Consider the following 27,028-nt stretch of genomic DNA (forward strand, 5'->3'; position numbering starts at 1 on the left):
CGACTCTCCAGGCAATAATACATGAATCTCAATGAAAACATTCAGAGGCATATTTAGGGGACTGATATCTATGAGTGTGTGGATTGTGGTGCGGCTTGATTGGTTGCAATGGGACAGTTGGGCCTTGGCAGAGGTGTACGCTCTATGGAGAGCCATTCTAGTTCATTATGTGATGATTTAAGGGCTTCACCATTCATAAAATGTCATTAATTTAATATAAATTCTTCTCGATGGATGATTATCAAATACTTGAGATTTGTTTTAGGAGGTGAGGATATTTTTTTGAGGCAGACTTTCTGTCTTTTAAGTAAATGTGTGAACATGTCTGGAGAATTCACTTCAAAATCCTGCTGTTGGTTTATGAAGCACTGAATGGTTTGGGGCCAAAAATACACTTCTGATCTCCTGCTACGTTATGAACCATCCAGGCCCCTCAGGTCGTCTGCAACACGTCTGCCTTCTGTACCCAGAGTCAAAACTAAACATAAAGAAGCAGCTCCAGCTTTTATGCTCCACACATAGGGAACTGCAGGTCTGCCGCACTTCTTAGTTCTTTTAAATCAATGCCAACGACTCTGTTGTTTTCCACTAAAATCAAATAAATAATCATCTTTTACACTGCACAGTTACTCTCACTCTTTTATTTCTTATGTCATTTATTCTATTCTATATGTAACTCTTTAAAATTTATTTTTAAAAGCATCTTTTTTTGTATTGTCTTGTGTTGCTTTTACAATTTGACATGATGCCTTTGATATTTTATGTAAAGCAATTTGAATTGCCTCGTTAAAATGTGCCATACAAATAAACTTGGCTTTTTGAATTCTTTTGAAATACAGAGTAAGAAACAATAAAGGAAAACATAAGGAGACAAAGGAAGCTGGTAGAAAGTTGGCACAAAATATAAAGCAGGGCTGCGTAATGAGGCTGAAGGGAAATTTGTTTTATACACTCGGTACAACTTGCTAAAACTGAGTCAGCCTGGTACAACAATCCTGCAGTAAATCCGAACTTCAGGACAGGCATCATGTTCAGTTCATTTTGAAACTGTTTCATCAGGGCGATGAATCACCTGCATGATTGTTGTGATGACTGGAGCTGGTTGCAGGCATTTCTATTACTGTGTCCAGTGAGGGGAGGTGATATAACAGATCTCATCTCCGTATAATGCAACAAACTCAACAGCACCACAAGCCACATCCTCTAAAACTGCCATAGGTCTGAGTCATCCCCTCTATAAAACAGTTTCAATAAAAATTGAACATTAGAGGAGGGATTCATTTCTGATGCGTTGTATTAGTTCTGGCCAAGTATACACAATAAATTTAGCAAATGTATGAAAAGTCACATGAAAATAATCGAATTGCTGTAAAATACAATGAGTTTTCCTTCTACTGTTGCACAATAATTTATTTGGACACATTTTATGAAACAAAAACTGCAGTGAAATTCCATGAATGGTAATAATGAATTCCTGATCAAATATATAACACTGATAGACATTTATTTTTCTGCTTCTGTTCTTTAGCAGCCAGCAATTCTAGACTGGTTGTACCGAACAGCACCGAGATGAGAACGTGTAAAAGGGAATAAAAAGTGAAGTGTAATAAAAAAAAAAATAGGACAGACAAAGGACAAATAAGACATTAAATCGGTGACTTACGCTATGTACTGCTCTGTCTTGTTGAATTTCTTGGCAAGATACTTGGCCGAGGCTTTGCTGGGTATCTTGACAAAGGACATCTCTTTACCGAAGCGCGTCAAGTTGCACGGCGTCTCGCACACGCAGTAGTCATTATCCCTCTCGACAAGAAAGTCTGGAAAAAACGAAGTGGACAGGGAGGGAGAGAGAAACAGAGGGATTGAAAGAGAGCAGCCATAGGGGCCGATAGATTTGTTGTCACCCCAGGATGACAAACAAAATGCCAGCAGAGCGAGAGGCATCAAAGAAAACTTGTGAAAGGAGTTGAGACCCAAGAGACTCTTATAAGAAAAAAGAAAGAAGACAGGCGGCGACAGAGGAGGAAGGACAGCAGAACCAGCAGCAGCAGCAGCAGCAGCAGCAGCCACAGGCCAGCGTCATGAGATTACAATTCAATAAAAGAAAAAGAAAACAGGCAACACACATGAAAAACCTGAAATGTATCAGCTGATGGAGAGACAGGGGAGGGTGAGAAGCCTGGCACTGAGAGTCTCAGTGCCAGGCCAGACGGGGACTATTTGAGAACGGCTGCCATCGGGCTGAACACGTTATAGCATCTGTTATCAACCTGGATCAGAGGCTCCGAGCAATGGGGCATAGGCAACACAATGAACAGTGTATACGCACACACAGCACAGACACACACACACAGACACACGGAGCATGCTGGGTTATCTCCTTACCCAAGGCGGGATCTGCACACTCTTTGTACTGCTCCGGGGTGCAGTACGGGGCATCTCCTGAGGACAGGCAGAAGAGACACAGCGTTCACAGTCCGAACAAAAAGAGGCAGCGAGGGAAAGAAGATGCACCAACGACAAGGAGATCTGTGCTTATAATTTATTCTGCACACGATGTCATTACTCTCCTTATCATGATTGGATGTTACATCCTTGATCTCATCTAGTAATTGATCTAACTTTTTTTTTTTTTGTACTTTCGCTGCCTCTCATTAGTGTCCATCACCCTCTCCGTCTCTCTGAGCCGTCCCTCTCCCTTCTATCAGGAAAACACGGGGGGGAAAGACATGTCCTGGATGTTGAGTAAATGAGTTTCCCTCTGCACTGATTCTCTGCGTTTTGGTTCTTCCTGACACGGAGATAGGAGAGATGAATGGGAGCGGAGCACAATCTACACTGGATTTTAACTGTATTAATCAACTGCACAATCATTGTAAGGCAGCAGCTAATCCTGATTATCACACTGGCAGATTGTCTGGCTCCCTTCATGCAACACGCTGCTCAAAGTGACCCTGATTGAGGATAGAGACATTAACACTTATTGGACAGGAGAGTGAAGGTTAACGGAGGCTAGATCCAAATGTTTCCTCTGAGCCGAAGCCCTTTTCAATTTGCCATCTCAGATACCACACAGTGATTAAATGCAGAGGGTCGACAGCATCACTGCACAAACACAAAGCGAAAATAGGGGAGTTTCTCGATTCGCTGGAGTGTGAAAGTATCTGATTATCTGCAGTCGCTGACAAAAAGCTTAAGAGTTGTTCAAACGACAGGACTTCCGGCCACAGCTGCAGACACTGTGGATCTTCTTCAACAAATACAGAGATATCCAGTGATGAGATGCTTCCTCTGGGGCCTACCGGGCATGTGGACCATCCTGCAGTTGCAGTTCTCCACCAGGTATCGCGTCTCGCAGTCGATGCGACAGGCTGTGATGCTGTAACTGCTGAAGAAGTCAGAGTCCATCGCTGAGGCCTTGCAGTCGCCCCACGGCGGAGGCAGGTACGTCAGCTGAGAGAGAGAGACAGAAGCAAAACCACTTTAATTATAAAACACACCTGATCTGTGCCCTGTTAAAGCTTTCTGTCAATATGAATATAAACTTGTTGCTCTGCGTATTACACATTTACTGTATTTGGTACAGAGAGTGAATCTCATTCTTCCTCCATGGTAAATACATGTGTGCAGTGGTGCTTATTGTGGGAGCCTCTCTCCTACGCTTCTCCTATTCCTAGTCTCACTCGGTGCTGTCATTGTGCAGCCCACTCTTCATGCAGGAACTGAATCAGCTGTGTAGTAGAGCTGTGATGTTCTCAGAGTTTCATTCTAAACAGATTCACTTCAGGGCAAAGCGTTGTGCCATGTTCCTTGTGTTTTAAAGATGGACGACATGGCGCCTCCCAAAAGGTGATGCCAAAACATCTCGATTGCCCCCAGGATGCTAACGGCAAGACATAAATCCTGCCTCCTCCATCTATGGGACATGGACCAATTTAAAAGGTCAAAATGCAAATACATTATTCTCAAAGATGGTTTCTGTCATTTCAGGTAGTTCTTATTACACCAATGTTATTGTGCAACCACTAGGCCACTATACAGTTTTGAATTGTTTAGAACTTATATTAGATATATTCATGTTCTTTCATGTTTCAGCAGGCTGCATTTTGCAATTTGAATATCATTTTACAATATTAGCTATTAATCATTCATTAACATTTCAGCCATCTTACAGGAAAAAAAACGAAAGGGCAAAATTTGCTGCATGATATGAATTAGGAAGCTATAAAATAGCCCGTGTGTTTTTATCTCATCAGTCCAAACAGTGCATCACTGAGTGCTCACACAGCAATAAATTAAAGGCCACTGTTGTCATTTAGAAAACTGCGTTTTACAATTTGTTCTGAAGTGCAGGAGGCAGCCATGTGTGTCAAATACTGGATTTGGTTACTAATAATCCACGGCGATGTTCAACACGCACATACAGTATTCATACACATGCAGAGGTACGGTACAGCGCACTAAAGAAAACCAGATATCTCCAACTCCAATCTAATCCGGAGACTTTAATGATTTCACTGCTGTTTTCCACATGAAGGACGTTTGCCAATGTCAAATAAAACATAAAAGCCATCAGTGCTCGGTAAAATGTGCTAATCGATAGTTACGTATTTATTCAGCTCATCACAGGGATTGGACCAACTGGTGGAACTATATGACTTGATAATGGCTCTCTCGCACTCAGAGGTCCCTATTTCCATTCCTCCGCATTCTCTAAAGCCCCACTCAGCCGGCCTAAACCACCAAGTGGCAACATTACTTCCACCCTGATTAAACTTCTGCAAAAGCTTAATTCTGTCTGCACAAAAAGCGAATCTGGCATGAGAGATTTAATGACATTTTAGTGTGCGGTTAGCTGTTTAATGACCATGAAGACTAAAACAAATCATGGAAAGATTGCGACCTGAAGTCCCCCCTACATTAACGGAGCGAGGGAGCGCAAAAATGAAAGGGTAAAAGGTGGGAAGGAGAAAGTCAGCATGACTCAGTGGACAGCAGCACGGGAGGACGGAGAGGAGCTGGGTGAGGAAACATTTTGAAGTTGTTGCTTAATATGTTAATTGGGAGGAAGCACTACAGGACTGCTGAAGCACAGAATGGAATAAATGTGACCGAGCTGCATTAGATTAATGAAGAGCGAGCCTGCCAGCCAATGAAATAAATAAATAAATAAATAGGGAGGAAGAGAAGAGGAGCGAGAGAGGTGGAGAATCATATTAAAAAGAGAGTAACAGTATTACAGGAATTGTAATGAATGTCGGAGACGGAAAAAGCAAAAGGAGCCTGTGAGATAGAGAGAAAAACAAAGAGGGACAGTCTCCTACAGAGGCGACATTGGCAGCATGCAAAGTCCTGCTGCAGCGCGTCGACACTGGAACACACTCACTAGTGGTGTGGACGTGGAAGGACTGAGATCTCGCCCAAATTCAGCCCTTTTCTCTCCTCCATTCATTTTGCATGGTTTTGTAGCATATTACGAGTCATAGCATAAGATTTGTCTGGCTGCATGATCGCCACCATGCCCTGCAGGATTATTCACATTTCAGAAGAATAACCGACACACATTTTTGTGGGACAGAGTTCTACAAACTGACAGGGGAAAGTTTCTTAGTGTTGTTAAGGCCCCAGGTGTTTAACTCAGTAGACTGCACATGGGCCCAAGGTCCCCAAGGGGCCCCACAAACACAGTTTCTCTCGCTGTGGGATTGGTGGTGTAACACTGGAGGCTCAGCATTCGATTTTCAGCAATCAAAATAGTCTTTTCAACCTCCATCACATTAAAAAAAATAATAGCAGCTGTCGCTCCAACTGCCAGGTTATTGATGAGCCTCGGGCAGACTTTTTTCCTTCGAGGAGAAAGAAACACAGGATTGATTCAGCCTCTCTTCTGTGAAAGTGGAGTTGCGTTTGTCCTTGAAATCACAGCATTGTGCTGATAGTGCAGTGCTTACAATGTGGGGAGGCTCGCTCCAACTCCCTGGGGTCCAACAGAGGCCGTGAGTGGGTCCAGTGACAAGTGTGTAACTGTGATCTGTGGTGAGGTCACTGACGCACATACGGTGAATCACACTCGTGAAAATCACTATGTTCAAGAAAAAGTATCAATACAAGATTCAAAATCTTAGTAAATCTTTTATAGTAAAATTTATTTAAAATATGATGAGAATAATAAGTCTTTTTGTTAAACTTCCAGGAAAATGTCTCATGTTAGAGATAAATGACGTCATTAGTTTAATACTGATGCAATAATGTGTAAATGGTATTTTATTCTTGTAGCTGGTTGAATATTTTAGTCCAGTGCTTTGGCCCCCTCCAATCAGAAGATGTGTGTGAGGGGTCGTGACATGATTAATGGGTTAGGAAAGAGGAAAAGAGAAAACTCTGAAAAACCTGTCTGTATTCATTTTTTGTATTGAATTTGTTTGTATTTTATGTTTTTCTTTAGTCTTTGCTCTTTTGTGAAATATTACACTAAACTTTAATCCACTTTGGACCTTGAAAAGTAGTTTAAATAAATCTCACAGACTTCTGAACTGTGAAAGAGGGACACAATCACTGCTTTTCTGTGCGCAAGCCGAAAAAGTTGTAAGCAGTTGATTCAGTCTTGCACAGAACATTTTTCTTTTTATATAAAATCTTAGATTAAAAAGTGATTTGTTAATACGTGTGTATAGAACCATATTTTCCTAGGAAATGTGGTAGAGTGGAAGTATAAAATAACATTACATGTAAATTATTAAAGTAGATGTGCAAGTACAAGTGGCTGTTTACTGATTGGAAATGTTTGTAAGAGAGAAAAATAAATTTCTCAATGAACTGAGCTGTGTTGCTCTTATAAAGGCATCACAGTATTTCACATTTACTCCAGGTTACGTCCGTGTGTGAAGCAGGAAAACTAATAACAGTCAGCTACCAGAAGTTAGAATCTGAGCAGAGCAGGGAGTTGTGTGATAATGTTTTCATTCTTTTTAGCACCAGCCACCTTTTCACACTACAGAGAGTCATTAAAGTCAATATTCTCTTCAAACATCACTTAGTGGAGCTTTAAATAAATGAGAAATGAGTAATATTTGCCTTGACACTGGTAAAAGAGAGAGAGAGTTTCTGATAAGCCTGCAAAACTGAACAGCTGGGGCCGTCTGTTTAAAATTTCAAAAGACAGAGATACCAAGTGGCTCAGAAAAAGTCCAGTAAAGCTCTCAGTGTGTCTGCTGGGAGTGACAGGGGGAGACGCGAGCAGAGCCATCAGGCGCCTCAGAGCTCAGCAGGGAGATCCTCCAGATGGTTGTGGATCAAGGGGAATGAGCAGCAGAGAGTGAGTGCTACTGGGACTCCGGCCAGGGCTTGATCATCGCTGGAAGGGTCACCTGGCTCATGCAGGATGTTGAAAGCTCCAAAATACCCTCAATGATTCCAGGATACATCATCGATTATTACGGTCACTGTCCCAGGTGACGTACTTTACGACTACACTGTAAAACATGTTGGCAAGGTGATTTTTTTCAAATTTTGAGAGTGTCCATGTACAAATAAGCTGCTTTCAAACATGCCCTGAAGTGTGAAATATTCCAGAGGGGCATGGATGTGAGAGTGAAAATGTCCGAGTCAGTTGCTCTGGATATTCTCTGGAACGAGTGAGCTTATGTGAGAATACAGCAGGGAAATTCCCAGAAAATTCCCAGCAAGCGAGTGAGCGTAAAACTGGAATAATATAAATATCACAACACGTTGAAGACACGTAGTTGGAGATAAGGGTCGATGCCTGTGGCGATGTGCTGTGAACAAAAACTGTGATTTCCTGCCTCCTGATGCTCTACTCAGGCGCCACCCCCCGTTTGAATGTTGCGGAAAGTTTCCTGTCGTTATGAACGTGTCTGACCTTGAGATTCTTCTGTGAATTCTTCATACGTGAAAGGCAAAGTCTGGAAAATGTCCGGACCCAATCTTTATGGAGTTCATGTCTGAAAAGCTTTGACTTTGACACTGAAACATGTTTGCTTATTGAAAGGTTTTCTAAAGTAGACTATATAAAAAAAAAAGCTGAGCTAAGACAACTTAACAGAAAATAAATCCTAATTGGTAAAACCCATGCTGACACACCTCCACTGTGAGGATTAGAAAATGGGTGACTTTCTAAATGGCACACTCTAATGATTGTCAGAACTCTGCTCAAAGCCATAAGAAAACTTGGCTGAAGAAAATGTAACATCATTTTCCTCCCATTGATATGTCAATGACACACAACATTATTTTTGGATCATTTAACACATCAGAATTTAATGCTAAATTTGAAAACCTGCTACCCTCCATTAAGCCAGACATTTAGGACTTTGGTTTTAATGTCAGTGTTCAGTCCTGTTTTTATGAACGACTTTCATCATTCTCTGAAATCTTTTAATCATTACATTTAAATCACGCCACGCTCCAGCATACATTTGGGCCCCCAAACTCTGTAACAGCCTTTCAGCTGAAATCGACCTTGTTACATCAATGCACCAAAAAGCTTTAGAAATGAAGATTTTCATTATTAAAGCTGAAGGGGAAATTATTGTATTTATAATCATAATTTATCTTTGAATTGCCAAACGTTAGATTGACTCATGTTAAGTTGCAGTTTCTTGCTGACAACCTGTGCAGACATATAATATTGTACTTTCTTTATTTCTTTTCTTTTCTGCCGCCCCCCCAAGACGTACCCGTTGTTCTTGACAGGATACAAAGGTCTGAAACCCGGGTGCTACTCCGAAGCCCAGCTGGTCGATGAACGGCGGCTCTTCCTGGGTGTGGATCTGAACTTTGATCCCGGCTTCGAACGACGTCTCGTCTGTTGACAAGAAAAGGTCAGGACATTTACAACAGGGATGACGATTTGTATGCACACATTGTCAAGATAAAAACAAAGTCTAAAAAAACAATGACCTATGAGAACTTTTGAAAATGCATTTAGCTGTAGCCTTAGTTCTAAAGAACCGCTAACAGGGGCTCTTTGCTTTTTCATTACTTAAACCAATGAACTTGCAGAGTTGACAAACACAATGAGGTGTTTCAGGAGTTAACGTGAGCTGGTGGTCCATAAAGGAGACGGACTTCCTTTAATATGCGCCCCAGAGGAGTCTTATTTACTGCAAGGGGAAACAAGAGTGAATGGATAAATTAATAAATAAATGATGATGACGATAAAAGGAAAATCAATACAGCTGACAGCTCCCTTCGCTGCAGCATTCCGCTGTATAGATTTCAAATGACGCAGATGGGCCTCTCTGATACTGACATCGGGGGGAACATCACAATGACATGGTGGCTCAAACCTGTACTTGCTCAAACATATTTCTATCACAGTTGCAGTTACCCGGCTGTGCTTGTTGTGCCGATGGCGGGCAGGATTCAGAAGATTCAGTCCCTCTGAGCACTGCCTCAGGGATAAAGTGGGATGCCTGTTTCCTGCTGCCTTTCCTCCCCGGTTGTCACTTGGTGTCGTCTTCCAAGCGCCAGGCTTTCTCACTATTTTCAATTAAAGGGCTCAGGGATGCGGCTGGAATTTAGCAATTGCTCACATCGCTCCTGTGAGACTGGAAACAGAGACGTTCTCAGACGCTGCCAAGACAAATGCTGAAGGCTCGGAGCAGCACATATACAGTGCATAAGTAGCAACCCGGCTTTCGCTCTTGGTCATGGCCATCTGTCATCCCTATACAATTGCGATAATGAAATTTGGCCAGAATCTCGGAATGAAATGGAAACTCGATCATACTCGACGCTGTTCGAGCACGTTCAGGCGCCTCCGAGTTATTTCATTGTCTGTGCTTTGTTGTGAAATAATTCCAGGTATGCAACAATTACACAGAAATTTGCTTGGCAGAGAAGTCAATATAACCAGCAGTGGTTTTAACAAGCAAATTATAACCTTGTCACAGCCGCCAACGCACACGTTTTCTTGGATCTCACTTTCATTGCAGCCTGCTGTGCTCGCCTGTGATTTTCTGATCCTTACTGAGGCAGGACAGGGGGGGGGGGATCTGTGGTTATCTTGAGCCAACATGCCTGGCAGTATTGTTCCTGTGTGGAGTCTGTGTGTTCTCTCTGCCTGGGTTTCCTCTGGGCGAAACCGTTTCCACCCACAGTCCAAACACGAGCAGGTCAGGAGAGGCACAAACTCTAAACTGCCCGTAGGTGTGAATGTGGGTGTCTATATATTGATGGACACTTTCACTCTCCGGCGTACTGTCCCTCATGTAACCTGCCTCTCACCTGATGTTTGCTGTGATAAACTCCTGCCCTTTGCAACATTGAAGAGGAAAGGTAGCTGTAAAAAATGGATTGATGCAATATTCAGGATTTTGTTTTTAACTGGTAACCATTAGATTAGACCTGATGGTGACAGTATGTACCCAAACACTTTCAACACGTGCTTATGACTATTATCAGCTGTTGGATCTGTTTCTTTTTTAAACAGTATTTCATCCTCCCAATACCAAGGTTCTTTTTTATCTGTAAAATCAGATTAAAAAAAACTTTTCTTGAATGCATCCAAAGTTTTTCCACCATATGGGCTCTACCATACCCCCACTTCATCTCTTGCAAACAAATCATTACTGATCCTTCAGCGCGGGAATGTCTCCAAAGCCACCAGATTTAAAATACAGAGATTTACTCGGCACTGATACTTCACTGTGTGAACTTGTTGGCAAAGGCTTGAATGTAATTTATATGTAAGAGTACTCCAGCTTTAAACCTTGTTTCCACTCATTTGTATGCACAGGAAGAATTTATCAATTTCTTATGCTTAAAATTCTGTATAATTAGAACCACTTCTGACCAGATGTACTGACAAACCTCCAGCAATACACAGGTATAATATATGAAAACTGATTGATAAAGTACACATAAACACAGAACTCTTACCCGTGTAACAATAGATAAACTGTAGCTGTTGTTCCTGAGGACATTTTAGTTGTTATTTAGAAAACAAAATAATCAATGTTTCAGAATAAAACTCTGCCTTATATGCCTCTATTATGTCTGGATTCTCTTACATGCATAACTTAGCATCTGTGGAGAACATGATGTAAAGAATGTGTTTAAATTTACAAATCAGTGTTCAGGATTAACAATTAATTGCTATCAAAAGAGTAGAATTGTGTCAGTTGATGCTATGTGTGAAGCAAATCATGTGGAAATCAACTTTTATTTTTGGACAAGCCAGTTTGACTTGGCATCATTTTTATTTATGATTCTGGTGATCTCAGGTTCTCACGTGTAAAACGTTAACGGAGATGTTGGACATTGTACCGTCGATACACTAACAACAACATGAGCTTTTCCAAAGGCAAAATTTCACATTTTGCAACACTTGCAACATCTCATGCGGCGTGACCGCATTTGCTCAGAATAATTAACTGTATGGTAACAAAGTAATGCTATAAATAGTAGACATATTTTAAAACACAAAGCAACAAAAACAATACCAGTAACAATGCAGAAAAACACACAAGGTGAGACTCAGGTCCATAAATCTTTTGGAGGTGCAGCTCTTTCTCATGTGCTGCTTTAGTCCATAACATGTAACTCTCCATTAAGGCTAACAGGTTGATTGGCATTCTGAGTGTGATTATGTAAATGCATGTGCACAAGGAGATGGATGTAGAACATGTAAAATTCATCAATGTTCAATGTGTGAAGATGTGCATGTACGTGTTTGATAAATACCTAATTTCTTTTTTCTTACAGACACAGACATGTGCACTTAGAACTTTTTTTTATGTGTGCTTTGATAAATGAGGCCCCAGATGTTTGTCTGGCACATTAGGCACTGCGGGGCATTCAGCCAGATTAAAAAACAGGTGCTAAATGCTGTTGTAATGGGATTAATCAGGGCCAATCTGTCTCATTTCGGAATTAATGGCAAAAGCATTCAGTCTTTAGAAAAACTGAATACGATACTAAAGGAATCGGTGGGTTGATATTTTTTCCAGAGATCCACCACAACAACAACAATTTAGTTGAAGGAAAAGGGCACTCTGTGAAGAGCGTTCCTCTGTCAAGGCCAAACAATCCTACAGAGAAAGGCAGTAATCTGATCATCTGCACCAAACTCATAGGTCTCATCATCTTGATGTCGGATTTGTTTTAAAAAAAAATCAAAACCCATTTATGATTTACTGAGATGAAATGTCCTATCTCACAAGGTTAGAATAGAACAGTTTAGAAAATACTTTATTGTCTACCTTTGTCGAGGCCGAAATTTGTCTTTGCTTACATGTGCAAAAATTGTAATGTGGAAAACTGTGGGTCTGCCCTTTAACCAGATCAACACTTAATGGGTTCCTCTCTGGCTCGTGCACCATTCCTCCACCAAGTTTGGTTCAAATTGGTTCAAGACTTTTTACATAATCTTGCTGAACAATACAGAAACAGACACAATTGAAAACATAACCTTGGTGGTGAAGGTACAAATGAAAACTACGTGACAAAATCACTGTATTATAGTGATGGGATTTTTAGTTTTCCACCATATCTGCTCTTATAAAAGCCTTTCAACATTAAATAATCTTACACAACCAACATTAAAAGTTATTAAATCATTTAGACTTGGAGTAGATGCAGCTTCATATTTAAATATTACATTCAGATCACAGCCTTCTGCTTTGTGCTTTGTGTGCAGTGTTTCCGTGACCACACTGAACTCTTTACATTTATTTCTCAGAGTGAATTAAATATTGATACAAAAACACAGCAGCGGGCGCGGCAGCATTAAAAATCTGACGTTCAGGGTCTCCTGGAGCAGCACCGAGGAGACTCCACTGTGTTGATGAGGGGTTGACCCCGAATGGATGAGGCTCCAGACTGCATTGATCTTATATTGGGCATATGGTTCTCTGCTTGTTTGATTCATGTGCCCTTTAAACCTAGCAGACAAGTGACACAATTAAATTCCAATGAAATTAAATTCTCCTCAACAATGTCGATATGTCTTTAAACGGTTTAGTCAATATTATCCATGGACACAGTGAGAGGATCTCAAATGATCCGACCATCTATTCATCAGGATCATCTCTCATTATTAAGGACAATGTTTCACAGAAGTGTCTCATCCATATGTTTAGTTAAATTACTTCTTGTTCCCCGTTTTATTTTAAAATTCACATCAGGTCTCTTCACTTCTGATCCTCCGGTGTCTCCTGTGCGTCTGATACCCACACCTTCCCTAATATGTCACACCTGTGTCTCATTGTCTCTCCTCCTTTTAGAATTGAGGGCACGGTCACAAATATGTGAATGCGAAGCGAATATCGAAGGTCAAAGTTCACCAAAGTTGAACTCCACGCGAAGCCATGCTGCAATTTGCTTTTGCAAAGAAAGCAAATGTTTTATTCACCTCCTCGCTCGCACAGATTGAAAGTGAACCAAGAGGCAAAGGTTTGCCGCTGTTACATTCCCGTAGGTGTGACCGTGCCCTAAGTCTTGCGGTGTCCTAATTCAGGGGCCAACTCCTTCGAGGACTCTGTCTGCGCCTCCTTCGTGGTTCGCATTGACCATAAAGGCTGAGCCAAAATAAGATTGTCTGGTTGACAGAGGAGTTCCTGGATCGGCATCAACAGCTTGTTCTCGCCCTAAATGCTGTCGTCTTGCAATGGAGCTGTAGTTGGACACAATGAGAACGTTTTGATGTCCCTTGGTTTTTTGAACATAGGTACCGGTAGCTGTTTGTTTGAGTTGAAGCCTGATACTCAAGCATCACTCGTCTCATTTCCATTACCTCTTTGAAAAATACTTTGTCACTAAAGCACAATTAATCCTGGGACAGGTTGACCCAAGGAGGATCCACCCAATGGAGCCTTTGTTTCTCATGGATGGAAGGACACATTTGACGGTGCATTTGTCGGAGCCTTCAAAGTAAGAAAGCCTAGTCTCGTCGGCTGTGACGCAATCTGTCATCAATTGCAGCCGCCGAAGGATGCAACCCCTCAATTGAGACACAGTATCTGTGTGTTCCTCCTGTGTTTGCCAGTTCATCTTGTCAACTTAGAGTACATCGTCCCACATTCAGTTCCTACGTGTATGACCATTATCTTTGAGAGTGTAAATTTTGGCACTTTTGATTCTGTTGGCCTAATTCCTGTGAACTGAGCTCTCTGCATTAAAGACAGTGTTTTTTTTTCATCCTGAACCTGCTTCTGCGTCTGACTAATGTGAAAAATTCAGGTGCATAGTAAGTGTAAATTTAGGACAGATCTTATTTAGCCGTAAGTATGCATATGTTCACTGCAGTGAAATGGATTTATGGTTTTACAATTACATCAAAAGGGACTTGCAGTGAGTACAGTATAGCTGAGTCAGGCCTCCATATGAGGGATAAGAGGGAAATCACTTCTTCCCCCTGAGACTTCTCAAAGCACCGACACTGAAAATAAGTTGCTCGTTTGGTATTAAACTGATTTAAAATTCTCTTTATAACTCAACTCCTTATAGGCAAACATACACATCATGTGGTTTTAGCTGCAGTCTTTAGAACACGGGATGTTTCATATGAAGTATCCTCCAGGTGAGCTTACCAGTCTCTCCCCACACGGGCAAGTATTCATCCTGCTGGATATCCAGCATCAGCTCCAGGCCATTTCCCATCCCTCCCTTCATCGTCACCATCAAGGGTCGTCCATCTTGGCCTGAGTTAAAGGTGTAGCATTTTCCGTAGCGTGTGAAAATCTGAAAAACACAGAATAAACAAGGATTTTAGTGAGTTGACACAAGAGAAAAGTAAAAGGTAGGGCGCATCTCGACCTATAACTCTCATCCCTGACCCTGGAGTGAAATCTCATTTTCCAGCTATACATATTTAATCCTTGAGTAGTGCAGATAAAGGGGGTGCTGAGTGGGAGATTGTTTCAGAAGCAAATAAAAAGCACACGCAGTAGCCCCCACCCATCGTCACAAACCTCAGAGGACTTACACTGTTAAGATGCTGTTGATATACAGTACGGAGCTCTCCCCACTCTCGGTGCTGTGTGATACACTGTGTGCTTGAGTGAGCTTGACACGACTTTTATTCCGAACTGGGATATCCTCTGCCTGAGCAATCTCACACACAACAACAATGACAGCTGGCATCAAAACAAATCTCCCAAAAACTTACTGCGGTTTCTTTTCTATTTCAAACACAGACTGTTGATGTTTTAAAGAGAGGTAATGACTCGTGTTTCATAACTATGGATCATTATCGGAGCTGAAACTATTATTAAATGAATCAATTATGCACTTGACAGATAATTAAACATCTTTAATCATTAAATAAATAAATATTAAAAAACATTCATTGGTTCCTGCTGCTTAAACATCAGCTTTTTTAAACGCCTGTTTTAAACAAAAATACATAGTGTAGTTTTTGTGGATAAATCATTAAAACCATAAGCAGGTTAATTGAAGACAAAAACAATCTTTGTTTGCAGCGCTAATCATCATCAAATCTTAACCTGCAGCTAACGATTATTATTGCTTTTGATAAATTTGCTGATTATTTTCACAAGCGACTATGTGGTTCACAAAAACTGTAAGAACCGTTTACATAGTGTTTACAAAAATCATGTTTTATCCACCCAACAGTCCAATAATACAAAACATATTCAGTTTGATATAGTAGAAAACTTAATAAAACAGCAAATATTCACTTTTACAAATCAGGAACCAGTGAATCTTTGGCATTGGTGCTTGAAATCCACTTAACTGCTTCAGCTTTAATCAAATCATCATCTGGCTTCGTCTTTACCAAATGTATTCAAAGCATCCGATTGAATTAGCTCAACATGCTCCAGTTCCACTTTTATCTCTGCGACACACGGCCACCGATGCAAACAGGAAGGCACACATTGTATAACAGGATGTGCTGGAGGGATGCTGAGGAGCGCAGCAGGGATCTGCGACCTATTGGCAAAGACATGATTGCCAGTGAACTAATGGATGTGTAATCAAATCATCAGACATTAGGGGATGGAAAAGCATGGGCGGGATCCAAAATAAAACATTCCCCTACTCCCGCTTGTCTGGCTGCACAATTGCGAGCCCCGTATCACAACAACCTAGCTCCCAATCAACTCACCATTAACCTTCAACGTTCTGACATAAATAAGACAAAATGGTAAAAAGAAACAAAAAAAGGGGTTTGTGTAGAATGAATAAGTCTCATACTTCCACTCTTTGTCTGTATTCACAACATACATAGGAGACAAGGCTCCGGTGTAACATGGCAGTAAAAATAACCACATTACGACACAAATGGCTTGTTTTTCTGCTGAGGCGGCCTAAAACAGGTGGCAGCTTCCTATCATGTGAATGTGCTGTGTGAGGATCTTGGGAACACACAGGGAGGCGTTTATTACACAGGCTGACTTATGAATCAGACGTTAGCCGTGCGTGACAAATTACTCAGATGTCACAGACGGCAGATGCACGGAGCGGAGAGAAAAAATTGCAGCCATGTCTCACAATAAAAAAGTTAGGATTACGTGATACCTGGACAGTGAAATGTGTGGGGGGAGAATGAAGCATGAGCCACGATAGATTGCCTCCCATGGCGCGGTTATATAGGAGCTTTTAAGACGCAAAGTGGCGAAATGTAATAAAAAGCGGTCTGATAGTCGACACAATATGAGATGTGACCTTTCAAGTGCGTAAGTGGAAAAACTGAGTCAAAAGCAGCGGCTGCAACACCCGCCTATGTGCGGTGACTCCAGAGCAGACTCCAAACATCAATAAAATGGCCCTGAAATCCATCTTAGTCGCAGAGTCGTCTCTCGCCAAAATCAGATCACTGTATATCATTGCTCTTTGGAATATAAACGCAGGGAAATCTTATGAAATCAGAGCGGCACTTGCATCCGCAACTTAGGGAAAAGCCTGCAGGAAGGAAATGTCTACTGCTTTTTAAGTCTCAGACTGGATTTTTCCCCCCCATTAAATCCTGCAACAGCCAAACAAGCCATGTTTTATTTAAAAATCTACAACTAATTAACTTGTACGGACGATTTCTTTTAAAGGTTTTACCCATTTACAGCTCACAAAGACAGAATCTCCAAGAGACAAGTTAGAACATTTAGAGAAAGAGGCAGCGTGGATCACACTGAGAAGAGAAAAAGCATTTGGCGGATCAAGACAACCGTGATAAGATCGTTTGTGAGTGTGTGTTTATCTCTGTGCATGTCCCCAAGTGTGCATACACATACAACAATGTGAAAAAGCATGCATGAATATGGGTGAGTGTGTGTGTGTCTGTGTGTACAGTTTTTGCATGGAGGTGTACGGCCACCCCTGCTTGCCATCTGCGTGTATGTGTTGATAATGTGGTGACTGACTGCAGGAGGCTTGTATAGTCAGAGTTGCTGTGGTAACCAGGGGATTGTGCTGGCTGCATCGAGTGAAGAGCAGCGGTGGGTGCCGGTGGTGACCTTGGGGAGTCAGGATCTTCACTGTGTTCTGAGGCTCTGAGGTTAACGTTTACTCTCAACATGCTTCTTCTTGTCTTTCTATCAAGCGGTCTCTCTTATCCTGTGTTGCTGACAGTGTTTTACAGTGCTGTGCATTATTTTGGTAAAGAGAAACCTTTTACCTGAAGCAGAAAGCCCATTATCACCAAACACAAAACCGTTCCTTGGATAATATTTCAAGAAAAACTAATTAATTCTCGGCAGCATAAGTGCAGTTTATAATTGCTCTACACCGTGATGGTAAACATTAGTAATCTGTTGCTGTTAACCTTTTAGTTCAAGTACATTAAGCATTAAGGGTGAACAAATATTTGCGTTTCTTAAGCAGCTTTTCCCGAGTGAGTAAATCCCATATTAAGGTTGGTTCTTGCGCCGCTGAACACTGAGCCCTTCACATTGCATCAAAAAAAGAGAGGCATGATATCTCTGTAAGTTGTAAACACAGAAGTTAAATATTGAAATCGCCCCGACCTGTGTGAGGAACGCTGAGAGAGACATCACCCTGTGTCCTTCTAGCAGGGTGTGGAAATGTCACTGTCTCTCTCTTTCGATAAAAAATTCACAGACAGACAGGCCGAGGCTGTTGAGATGGCCCTTGGCTATCCTCACATGACAATGTGACGAGGATGCACAAGCTGTTCCCTAAAGTTCCCCCGAAGAACCACTTTTTCTCCTCTCCATTGATTTCGAGATTGGTTCTGAGCACCGAGGTGCAATGTGTTATGACAGTTACAAAAACACCACCTATGAGAGATTGTCGGGGTCCAGCGTGGCAGTGAATCAACTCAGATTTGTTGATATTGTCACTGTGGTATAAAGGCCATTAACTAGTGTTCGAAAAATGAAAGAATACACAAAAACTCTGCATCCACACTGTGCTACATCTATGGGAAGGGAACATAGAATGTATGTAAAGATGAACAGTTCGTCTCCACATCCTCCCACTATACAGAAATTAAGCATCCCAGATATGAATGACACCATATTGTTGGGGGGTATTAGTTCCACATTTGGAACCAAAGTTTGTGCCGTAGCGATCAGGGGATGGAGCCACCGTGGCGAGGTCCCGTCCATACACACGCTTAACCAATCACGAGTCAGTCTGTGCTGTCCATCCAGACCTTATTTTTATAGTATCCAATAACTAACAAAACCAAAGTTACTAGAACAATGAACCCTTCAGTGTTATAAGAACTACCTGTAATCACAGAAACCATCTAATTTATTTGATGTGTTCTCTATAATTTTTTATAGCTTAGTCCATGTCCCATCCACTAACAGGGAGGAGGCTGGGTTTATGAATTACCTTAGAAATTGAATATATTCCATGGGGTTATTTCGTCAAACCTCTAATAACGTTTCTGAAATGCCTCTATAGTTATCAGGGAGCAGGTCTGAGCTAAATGTGCATGTAGAGAGAAAGCGAGAGAGACACGGGACTCACACCTGTTGAATAAAATGTGTGTGTCTGCTCTGCCTTGTGGACTAATGAAGCTGCAGTTGGCAGATAGAGAGGTGGTGGAGTTTTGCCAGACAGAGTAGAACGTGCAAACTTCTACTCTGCAAAGTCTAGAGGAAGCTGTGTCTGAACTGAGAGTCTGGTGAGAGCAGATAAAGAGCAAAGCACAAGAACTGTTGGGGCGGATGTGGATCAGGAGGTAGAGTGGATCCAAACTTAGTGGGAAAGGTTGATGGTCCAATCCAGGGCTCCTCGAGTCTACATGTTGACGTGTCCTTGGGATAGACACATGATTGAGTGATAGAGAAGTGCTACATATATATAATCACTGTATGAATGTGACTCACTGTAAAGAGCTTCAAATGTGTGTTAAAACTTAAGAGTTATGGAAATGCAGTCCACTTACATCTTAAGTATTACGTATAGCATGAGGCATTTTCTCTCAAAGTATTTATGCACTAAATTTACAATAAAAATAAAAAAGCATCCACTACATTGATATTTCAGACAGGAAATAAAAAGAGAAAAATGGATCTCCATTTAGATTCCCCGGTAAGATTCAAACTGTCAGTCAATCGGGAACATGGGAGGGACAGAGGCTGGCTGTGTTCTCGGGTCGATTTCGTTACTGAAATCAATGTTCAAAATCTGCGAGTGAGGACCGAATGAAGCATGTGTGTTGTTCGAGCACAGATAAAGAAGGATTGAGCAGCTGCATGGAGGGAAGGATGGATTGATGAGGCCGAGGGGGGGGGGACCAAATTTACGATTTCCATGAGAGACCCCGGCAACATGGGGGGGTTCCTGCACAAAAGTCAATAGATCCCGAAGCCCATTGTACGTGGACAGGTTCGCCTTCCTATTCCACACCTTACTTCTCAAGTGTGACTGATTCTATTGGCCTGACTCATGCCGACAGCTCATCTTGCTCACCCAGAGGCCAAGCATCGATTATCTATGCACTAACATATCCCCCAAACTCAGAGCTTGGCTCAATGTTTATCTCCGAAACAGGTTGCTTCTGCTTGGTCACCCTTTAAAATGCTCTACAACAACAACACGGAGTGTTCCCAAAGATGCTGGTGAGAAGAAATGTGTTTGTCTGTGATAACTTGCCTTGTGGTTCCAGACGTGTTGCATTTAAATCTGTGTGTACAAGAGAGGCAGATTCTTTGATGCATTATTTGAGGATATGTTTTGATGCCATAGAGGCCGAGAGTTTCAGATACAAATAAGAAATAACACTCGGTCACATCTGCTGCTGGAAAAAAAAAAGAACTACAACCAAAAAATATCTAACTATTTCAAACAATACAAGAAATTCTACTTAACTGAAAATTGAATTGGTTAAAGAGGCGGGAGAGAGGGACAACGGTTTTCCTATTTTTCTCCAGTCAACAGTGAAGAGCAATCAATGGGGCAGCAGTTTACCAGCGAGCCCGGCCCTAACTGCTCTTCATCCCAGTGTCAGGGAGCATTTTAAAGCGTTGCTAAATTAATCAAAAGTCTTCATTAGGGCCAGATTGGTCTCTTGTGAGCACAGGATTGTACACACATTGATCCGGAGGTAATGGACGACAGACTAGAGACCAGTTCAGACCGTATGGGGGGGAAGCAGAAACCTGCTGGGTTTTTAAATGGTCTCCAATAAAATGAGTCAACTTTTGATATTAGTTGATGTTGAACCCGGACGTTCTACAGTGTCTGTGGGTGAATAACGAGACTAAAAGAGAGCTGGATTAAATGTGAACAAGCAAATATTACATCAAGTGTTGTCAACTCAGGGGATTTAGGGAAAACCACAGGAATATTAGAGCAAGTATGGAGCTATATTGTCAGCAGAAATACAATTATGTAAAACAAATCACTCAGTGCTCAGCATGAGACTACGCAGGAATGTAATTGTTGCATTTACATGGCCGCAGCTTAAGAGCTATGAGAGAGTTAATTGAACTAGTGAGGCACATAACCAAGCAACAGTGCAGAGATGTGTGCACAGCCTGCTGATTGCACGGCTTCAAAGCAAATTAATTACACAGCCACTTGATATCTATCCACGCGACGCATAAAAGATACTGACAGGCAATTACAACCAGTTCACCTTGCGACTCAGCCTCATGCAAAAGCTGCATCCACCTCTGAAAGCTGCATCAACCTGTTGGGAGGGGGTGGGGGCGCATGAAAAAGGCAAAAGCAGCAGAACTTTGGCGACACACTCACGGTGCTGAAATTACGCGGCCCGCACATCTCTCCCTGGTACCGACAGTACAGCAGCATCTCCTCCAGCTGGTGTCCCAGTCGGTCCAGCAGCTGCCGCATGGACGGCTGGGACTCCCGGGGCGGGGGGAGAAAGTGGTTGAAGTCCAAAATCCGAGACAGCGGGGACCAGGACGGCTCATCTGGCGCCGCGCTCCCTCCGTCGTGGCCCCTCAGAGGAGTGAGCGCCTCCCTCGCAGCGGGGGACACCTGCCAGTTCCTCCCCAGGAGCCCCAGCCACCTCCCCGCGCTGAATATGTCCGTCTTCTTCATGCGCCGCGGCAGCAGCAGGTTCTGGTTGCAGATTGTGACCGCGGGGAAGACGAGGCGCTTGGCGTACACCATGTGCGCCTTGGTGTACACGGGCGAGGAGAGCAGGTAGCGCACTCTGTTCGAGGACCAGGTGAAGAGCAGAGCCAGGGCGGCGAGGAACGCCAGCAGCCACGCGACCCTCCGGGGGTAGGAGCCGCTGAGGAAGATGTGCCTCAAGCCGTGCAGGGTGGTGTGTTTCAGGAAGAGCTTCCCGGCTTCGGCGAGGGAGCCCGGTCTCGGTTTCGATCCAGACGCGTCACACTGGCACATTTTGGAGGGACGCAGGTGCGCGCTTCCAACATTGGGTCCCGCCGTGTGTGGCACACAGTGGCTGTGCCGAGACTCGCCCGTGCGCTCTCAGATGGCTGCTGCTCGTGTGCGTGTGGCTGCGAGAGGAGCGCACGCAGCTCTGCTCGGTGCTCTCGGGCTCTGAGCAGCAGCTTGTGGCGGTGATGGGGGAGTAGTCAGTCGCACAGCGCTCCCCGAGCTCGTCCTGCGGGGAAGCGAAGTTCTTCTCAATGATTTAGTGCGCCACTGTGCACCAAATTCAGTCCAGGGGATTATATCTTCTAAATTGCCAAAGATGTGGAGGAAATGCCCCAGAGACTGTGGATTTAGTGAAAATCCCAGAGTCATATTGTAATTACATGTTTCTCCTGTCTGCTCCCCCATCCCACACAATTCATTCTCACTTTCAATTTCAGCCTCCCCTTCCTCCTCCTCCTCACACACACATAATCCCTCCTGGCTCCTAATAACACACACAGGTTGGAGCAACTATCCCTTTTAGGACTTTGCATTGACTTCATTGCGGACAGCCTGTAACCAAAACCTTATCCCCAACCTTAACCCTGACCAATTCATGACTAACCCTAACCTGAACCTAACCACAATTCACATCTCACCTCTAACCTTAATCAGGACAGCAGAAATGAAGGTTTGAGACACCATTTGGTGCCCATGAGGTCAACTGGTCCTGGCAAGGTCAGTGTTTATGCTGAAAAAGGCCATAAAGAGGCACCAACACACACACACACGAACCATAATCCCTAATGTTTGCACAGAACTTTGCATTGATTTCCATTCATTGTGGACAGATTAACCAAAACTTTATCCCTTACCATGATTCACATTTTACCAACCTCAACCAGGACCTCAGAAATGATTTTTGCCCACACACACACACACACACACACACACACACACACACACACACACACACACACACACACACACACACACACACACACACACACACACACACACACACACACACACACACACACACACACAGACAAAGAGACAGACTCACACGCACAGAATGGATGCTGATGCTTCAAGATAATTTATACACACACACACACACTGCATTATCCTATAGAAAGTTGTACTGTATAGAGACTGCAGTCTCTTTCATTACTCTTCCACCAGTTGAATTTTAAATGTTTAAGATTAAAAGTTTAAAAAAAGAAGAAAAGATTCACATCCATGGGGATTCTCAGGATAATCCTGACTGTCAACTTTCTGATGCGTTTCACAGTAAGATGTGAAACTTTATGGGGAAAACAAAAAAGGTCAAGGTGTCTCTGGGAAACTGATGCAAATCACGTGGAGAGTCTTTCAAGCCTCTCCTGAATTCCTGAAGAGCCTAACTCAAATTTAATGGGGGTTTCGACCCTGCAGTGTCCCAGTTTGGCTGCGAGGAGGGAGACCTGTGTGTGGCGAGCAACAGAGGCTTGAATGCACCAAGCGTTTTATAAACACCATCTTTCTCTCTTGGGGTGTAGGTTAAGTGGAGGTTCATGCTTGGTTGGTCATCATCACTTTTTGTTCACAGTAAAAGCTGTTTCTCATGCAGGCCTGACTCTCACCCTCCGTCCTACATTTTGGGGACAGTGTGTATTAATGTGTGTCTGGGAACAAGGTGCCATCACTACAAAGAAGTCTGAATTTAATCGAAGGAAAAACTGAGCAAACTGTTGGTAGTTATCCATCCTTGCACAACTCATAAAGGTCCAGGGTCAACACGTAATGCACGTTAAACCGTAACGCCTTCCTTTTGCCTTCCTCTTTTGTTTGGCTATCAGGGGGCCGGGCTACTGGCCGACCAGGCAAACAGGGCAACTGCTACAGACCTGAGGCTTAGCAGCAACTTCAGTCCATTCCAATGTAACCACTGCAATTAGTTGATTGGTTTGTGTGGTGAAGTAAATATTTTTTAACCACTTTCTGGTGAATGGTGACCGAGAAGTCTCTTAAGTGCATTAAAGCAAAAGACGAATCCAAAAGCCCCAACCTGCAGAAGCCACAACGAGACTGCACAAGCCCCACAACAGAAACCGAAACACAACCACAACGAAAGAGAGCGACAAGGTATGTTTACAGTCTTTAAGAAGCTCCTGTTTCTGAATCTTCATCATTTCAATTTTATGTTATGTTGTTTATTTCTAAAATCATACCCATAAGACCAGGTAGTAGAGCAGCATAGACAAACTCTCCACATTTCCCAGCTCGTGTAAAGTCAGTTTTGGCCCCATGGCCCCTGGCAGATTAAACAAGCCATGCCGGGAGGTTGGTTAAAAACCCATCAGATTACTCTGCCCCGTCAGAGGACTTCGTGATATGCAGTGTTTTCTCATCTCAGCAATTAACCTGGTCTGCACAATGTTATCATATTAAATAAATTGATAGAAAAATACAACCTGCAATGTTGTACGAGGATGTCCGATGCCAACACTTTTCCAGCTCTTGCCTTGTACAGTGTCTGTGCATGGTATGATGAAGTTCGGTATAATTAAGCCACTACATTGCAGTGAGGTGAACTCTAATTGCAGGTCAGTGAAAGGGCGCAAACTCCAGCCTTCTGCATTAAAGGTAAACGTGCTGCACATGAATCAACCAGCCTGATTCTCACATCTTTGATTTTCTGCCTTGCTACACAAAGGGCTCGCTTCATCCTGCATTCACGGGAATACTGAGCTGCAGACTCGATTTTAACCGACTGCAGTCTACTTGATAGCACATAAAGATAGTACATGACACAAATTTGAACACAACAAGGAATAGAAGATGACATCAGACGGGTTCACACAGGACACCGCCTGCTTACTTAGACTTTTCGTTCTCATTCCCTCCACGGCAGTATACTGTAGCACATACCATTATGTCCCTTCTGAGGACAATCGAGTCATTTACTCGGGTGATTACTCATGTTTTAACAGGTGAGGGTGTCATGGGGAATGGCTGCTCTTGGGCCCATGATGACGGTTGAGTGAGATCCCACCGTCGCATATACAAGGCTTGTACCAGTATATGCTTGATTCAGTGCAGTTGGATGTCATGCATAGAGAGCTAACACGTCTGTGAACAGGCGAGTACGAAAATGAGGGGACAAGACAAACCAACATGAATGAAAATCCAACGCAAAACAATGACTGAATTCTAAGCGTTAACGTTGTGGTGTGAACATAGATTATTTGTAATTTATGTCTGAAAATACTGCGGGTGGTGCATTAGAATTCACCTGAGATGGAGCCTGACACTTCTGGCATTCAACAGCATTTGTTTCAACACCGTCTCCCCGGCCAACTCATCAAGACAGAGAGAGGAGAGGAGAGGAGAGGAGAGGCTCTGTGGGACGAGCTAATCCGTCTGGATGAAGGGATAATGATGCACCCGCTTGACAGGGAAACACAATCCCACAGCAACTTTAACAACAACAGAATAACAAATGCACGCTGATGTGAAACTGCAGTTTAAGAGTTTCACTAATGTTCCCATTATGGAAGCAAACAGGAGTATTTGTTATGGGTTCAAGCTTTAGTCTATTAATAACTAAGAATCGGAGACGTAAATAAATATCCTGTTTGATTGACTAGATCATAAAATACATCATGAATCAACAGTGGACTGGAATGGCGATCAGTAGATTACATACCTCTGCCAACGCCCAACACTCCCCTTAAACCCAATCGAGCCTTATAGCTAAGCCAAGGAAACAACACTAAACTACCACATTTAAATCCACTACATCCTGCTTTTTATTTGGATACACACCAAAATTGCACCTTCATAGATATAAGTCCCCAAATATGTCTGATTTCCATGAATTATTTGGATCGGTGAAAATAGCGGTGTCTCCACTCAGGGGCCACATCCCTCAGAGGCTGCATCTGAAGACAGATTGTGTCATTGTCCCATTTCAAAGGCTCCTTCAAATGCGGTCGGCAAATGCGTCCGTGGATCCTTCTCGGTTCAACCGATCCCAGGATTAATTGTGCCTTGATGACAAACCGCTTTTCAGAGCCAGCAAGCGATGAGACTTCAGATGCTTAAATATAATGCTTCAACTCACTCGAACAGCAAACACATGTTAGGAAAAACCATGGGGCATTAAAACTTTCTCGTCGTGTCAAACTACAGCTCTATTGCTAATCAAAAGCAGTACGAGTGGGACAAGCTAGTCACGGCGATCACAGAAATCCTTTGTAGAGCAGTCTGTCTCCTTCGCGGTCTACACGGCCCCTTAAGGAGGCGGTCTTCATCCTCTGAAGGAGGTGGTCCCTCAATTGGGACACAGCTATCGTCTCGCGATCCCGTTATGTTAAAGAAAGTCCTAAAAAATTTCTGCTCCTTTCCCGTGATTTAATGAGTTGTTTATTGGCCCTTGACCCATCCTCCCACCAGGTTTCGTGCAAATCCATTCAGTTGTTTTTACATAATCCTGCTAACAAAAAAAACAACCAACAAACAAATAGGGTGAAAACACAACCTCCTTAGTCGAGGTATTACAGGGAAATTAAAACATAAATCCCATAAAAAAGCAGTTTTCTTCTTTCTCAATGTAGACATTGGCTTAAAAAACCCACTGACTTTCCAAAGTTTATATTCCCACAGCAGAACTTTTGAATGTATAAAAGTACATCACCTTTCTCTCCAAAGCACAAGTTCAGGCAGCCTAGGACTGTTACTTTAAATGGAATTACAGTGCGACATTCTAATAATCACAGACAGTTCAATCACCATTTTGTGAGTGTGAATCTGTCTCTTGCCAAGTAATTTCAATGACGTTATTGAGACAAATCTGAGAACCGCTGAATGGTGCGTTGATGGGGACTTTGGTTAACACCCTGACGGCGTGCGGTGTAAATTTATGGACACGTTTTTGAAGTCAGACCTGTCAGCCGCGCCACAGTCAAACAAAAAGGGACGCAATTACGGAAAACATTCTCAGTTCACAAATGTCAGTATCTGTTGGAAACTGAAGTCATGAATTTCCATCGCAGGCTATTAAACACTACAGTGTATTAGTTGCTTGATCGCTGGGAGCTAATGTGAATGGGAGTAATCACTAGATGGCTGTTTTTTCAGCTTTGACAGTTCCTCCAAATGAGAAAAGGACCTCAATTTCAATCAGGTGTGACGAACGAAGCATTTAAAGGTTAAAGGATAAATGAAAATGGCAGCGACAAGCACAGAAATTGAATAGCTGCCACTTTACGTCATATCATATCTTGTCATTTTAGCG

General features: G+C 42.7%; 1 protein-coding gene across 3 annotated transcripts in view; it reads right to left on the reverse strand.

The window, feature by feature from the left end:
• asic1b (acid-sensing (proton-gated) ion channel 1b) overlaps positions 1 to 27,028 on the reverse strand; it is a 148,206-nt gene that overhangs the window by 6,442 nt on the left and 114,736 nt on the right. For 2 of the 3 annotated variants that reach the window (XM_035153312.2, XM_035153310.2), the window contains 5 exons: positions 14,553 to 14,703; positions 8,697 to 8,824; positions 3,303 to 3,453; positions 2,386 to 2,442; positions 1,664 to 1,817 (listed from right to left, as the gene is read on the reverse strand). In XM_035153312.2, coding sequence (XP_035009203.1) covers positions 1,664 to 1,817; positions 2,386 to 2,442; positions 3,303 to 3,453; positions 8,697 to 8,824; positions 14,553 to 14,703 — 641 coding nt within the window. Of the gene's footprint in view, positions 1 to 1,663; positions 1,818 to 2,385; positions 2,443 to 3,302; positions 3,454 to 8,696; positions 8,825 to 14,552; positions 14,704 to 21,153; positions 22,161 to 27,028 lie in introns of those variants that run through there. The other variant, XM_047339354.1, reaches the window with a different exon arrangement.

Source organism: Hippoglossus stenolepis, chromosome 3 (genome assembly GCF_022539355.2).
Source record: "Hippoglossus stenolepis isolate QCI-W04-F060 chromosome 3, HSTE1.2, whole genome shotgun sequence".
In the NCBI taxonomy this organism is placed as follows: domain Eukaryota; kingdom Metazoa; phylum Chordata; class Actinopteri; order Pleuronectiformes; family Pleuronectidae; genus Hippoglossus; species Hippoglossus stenolepis.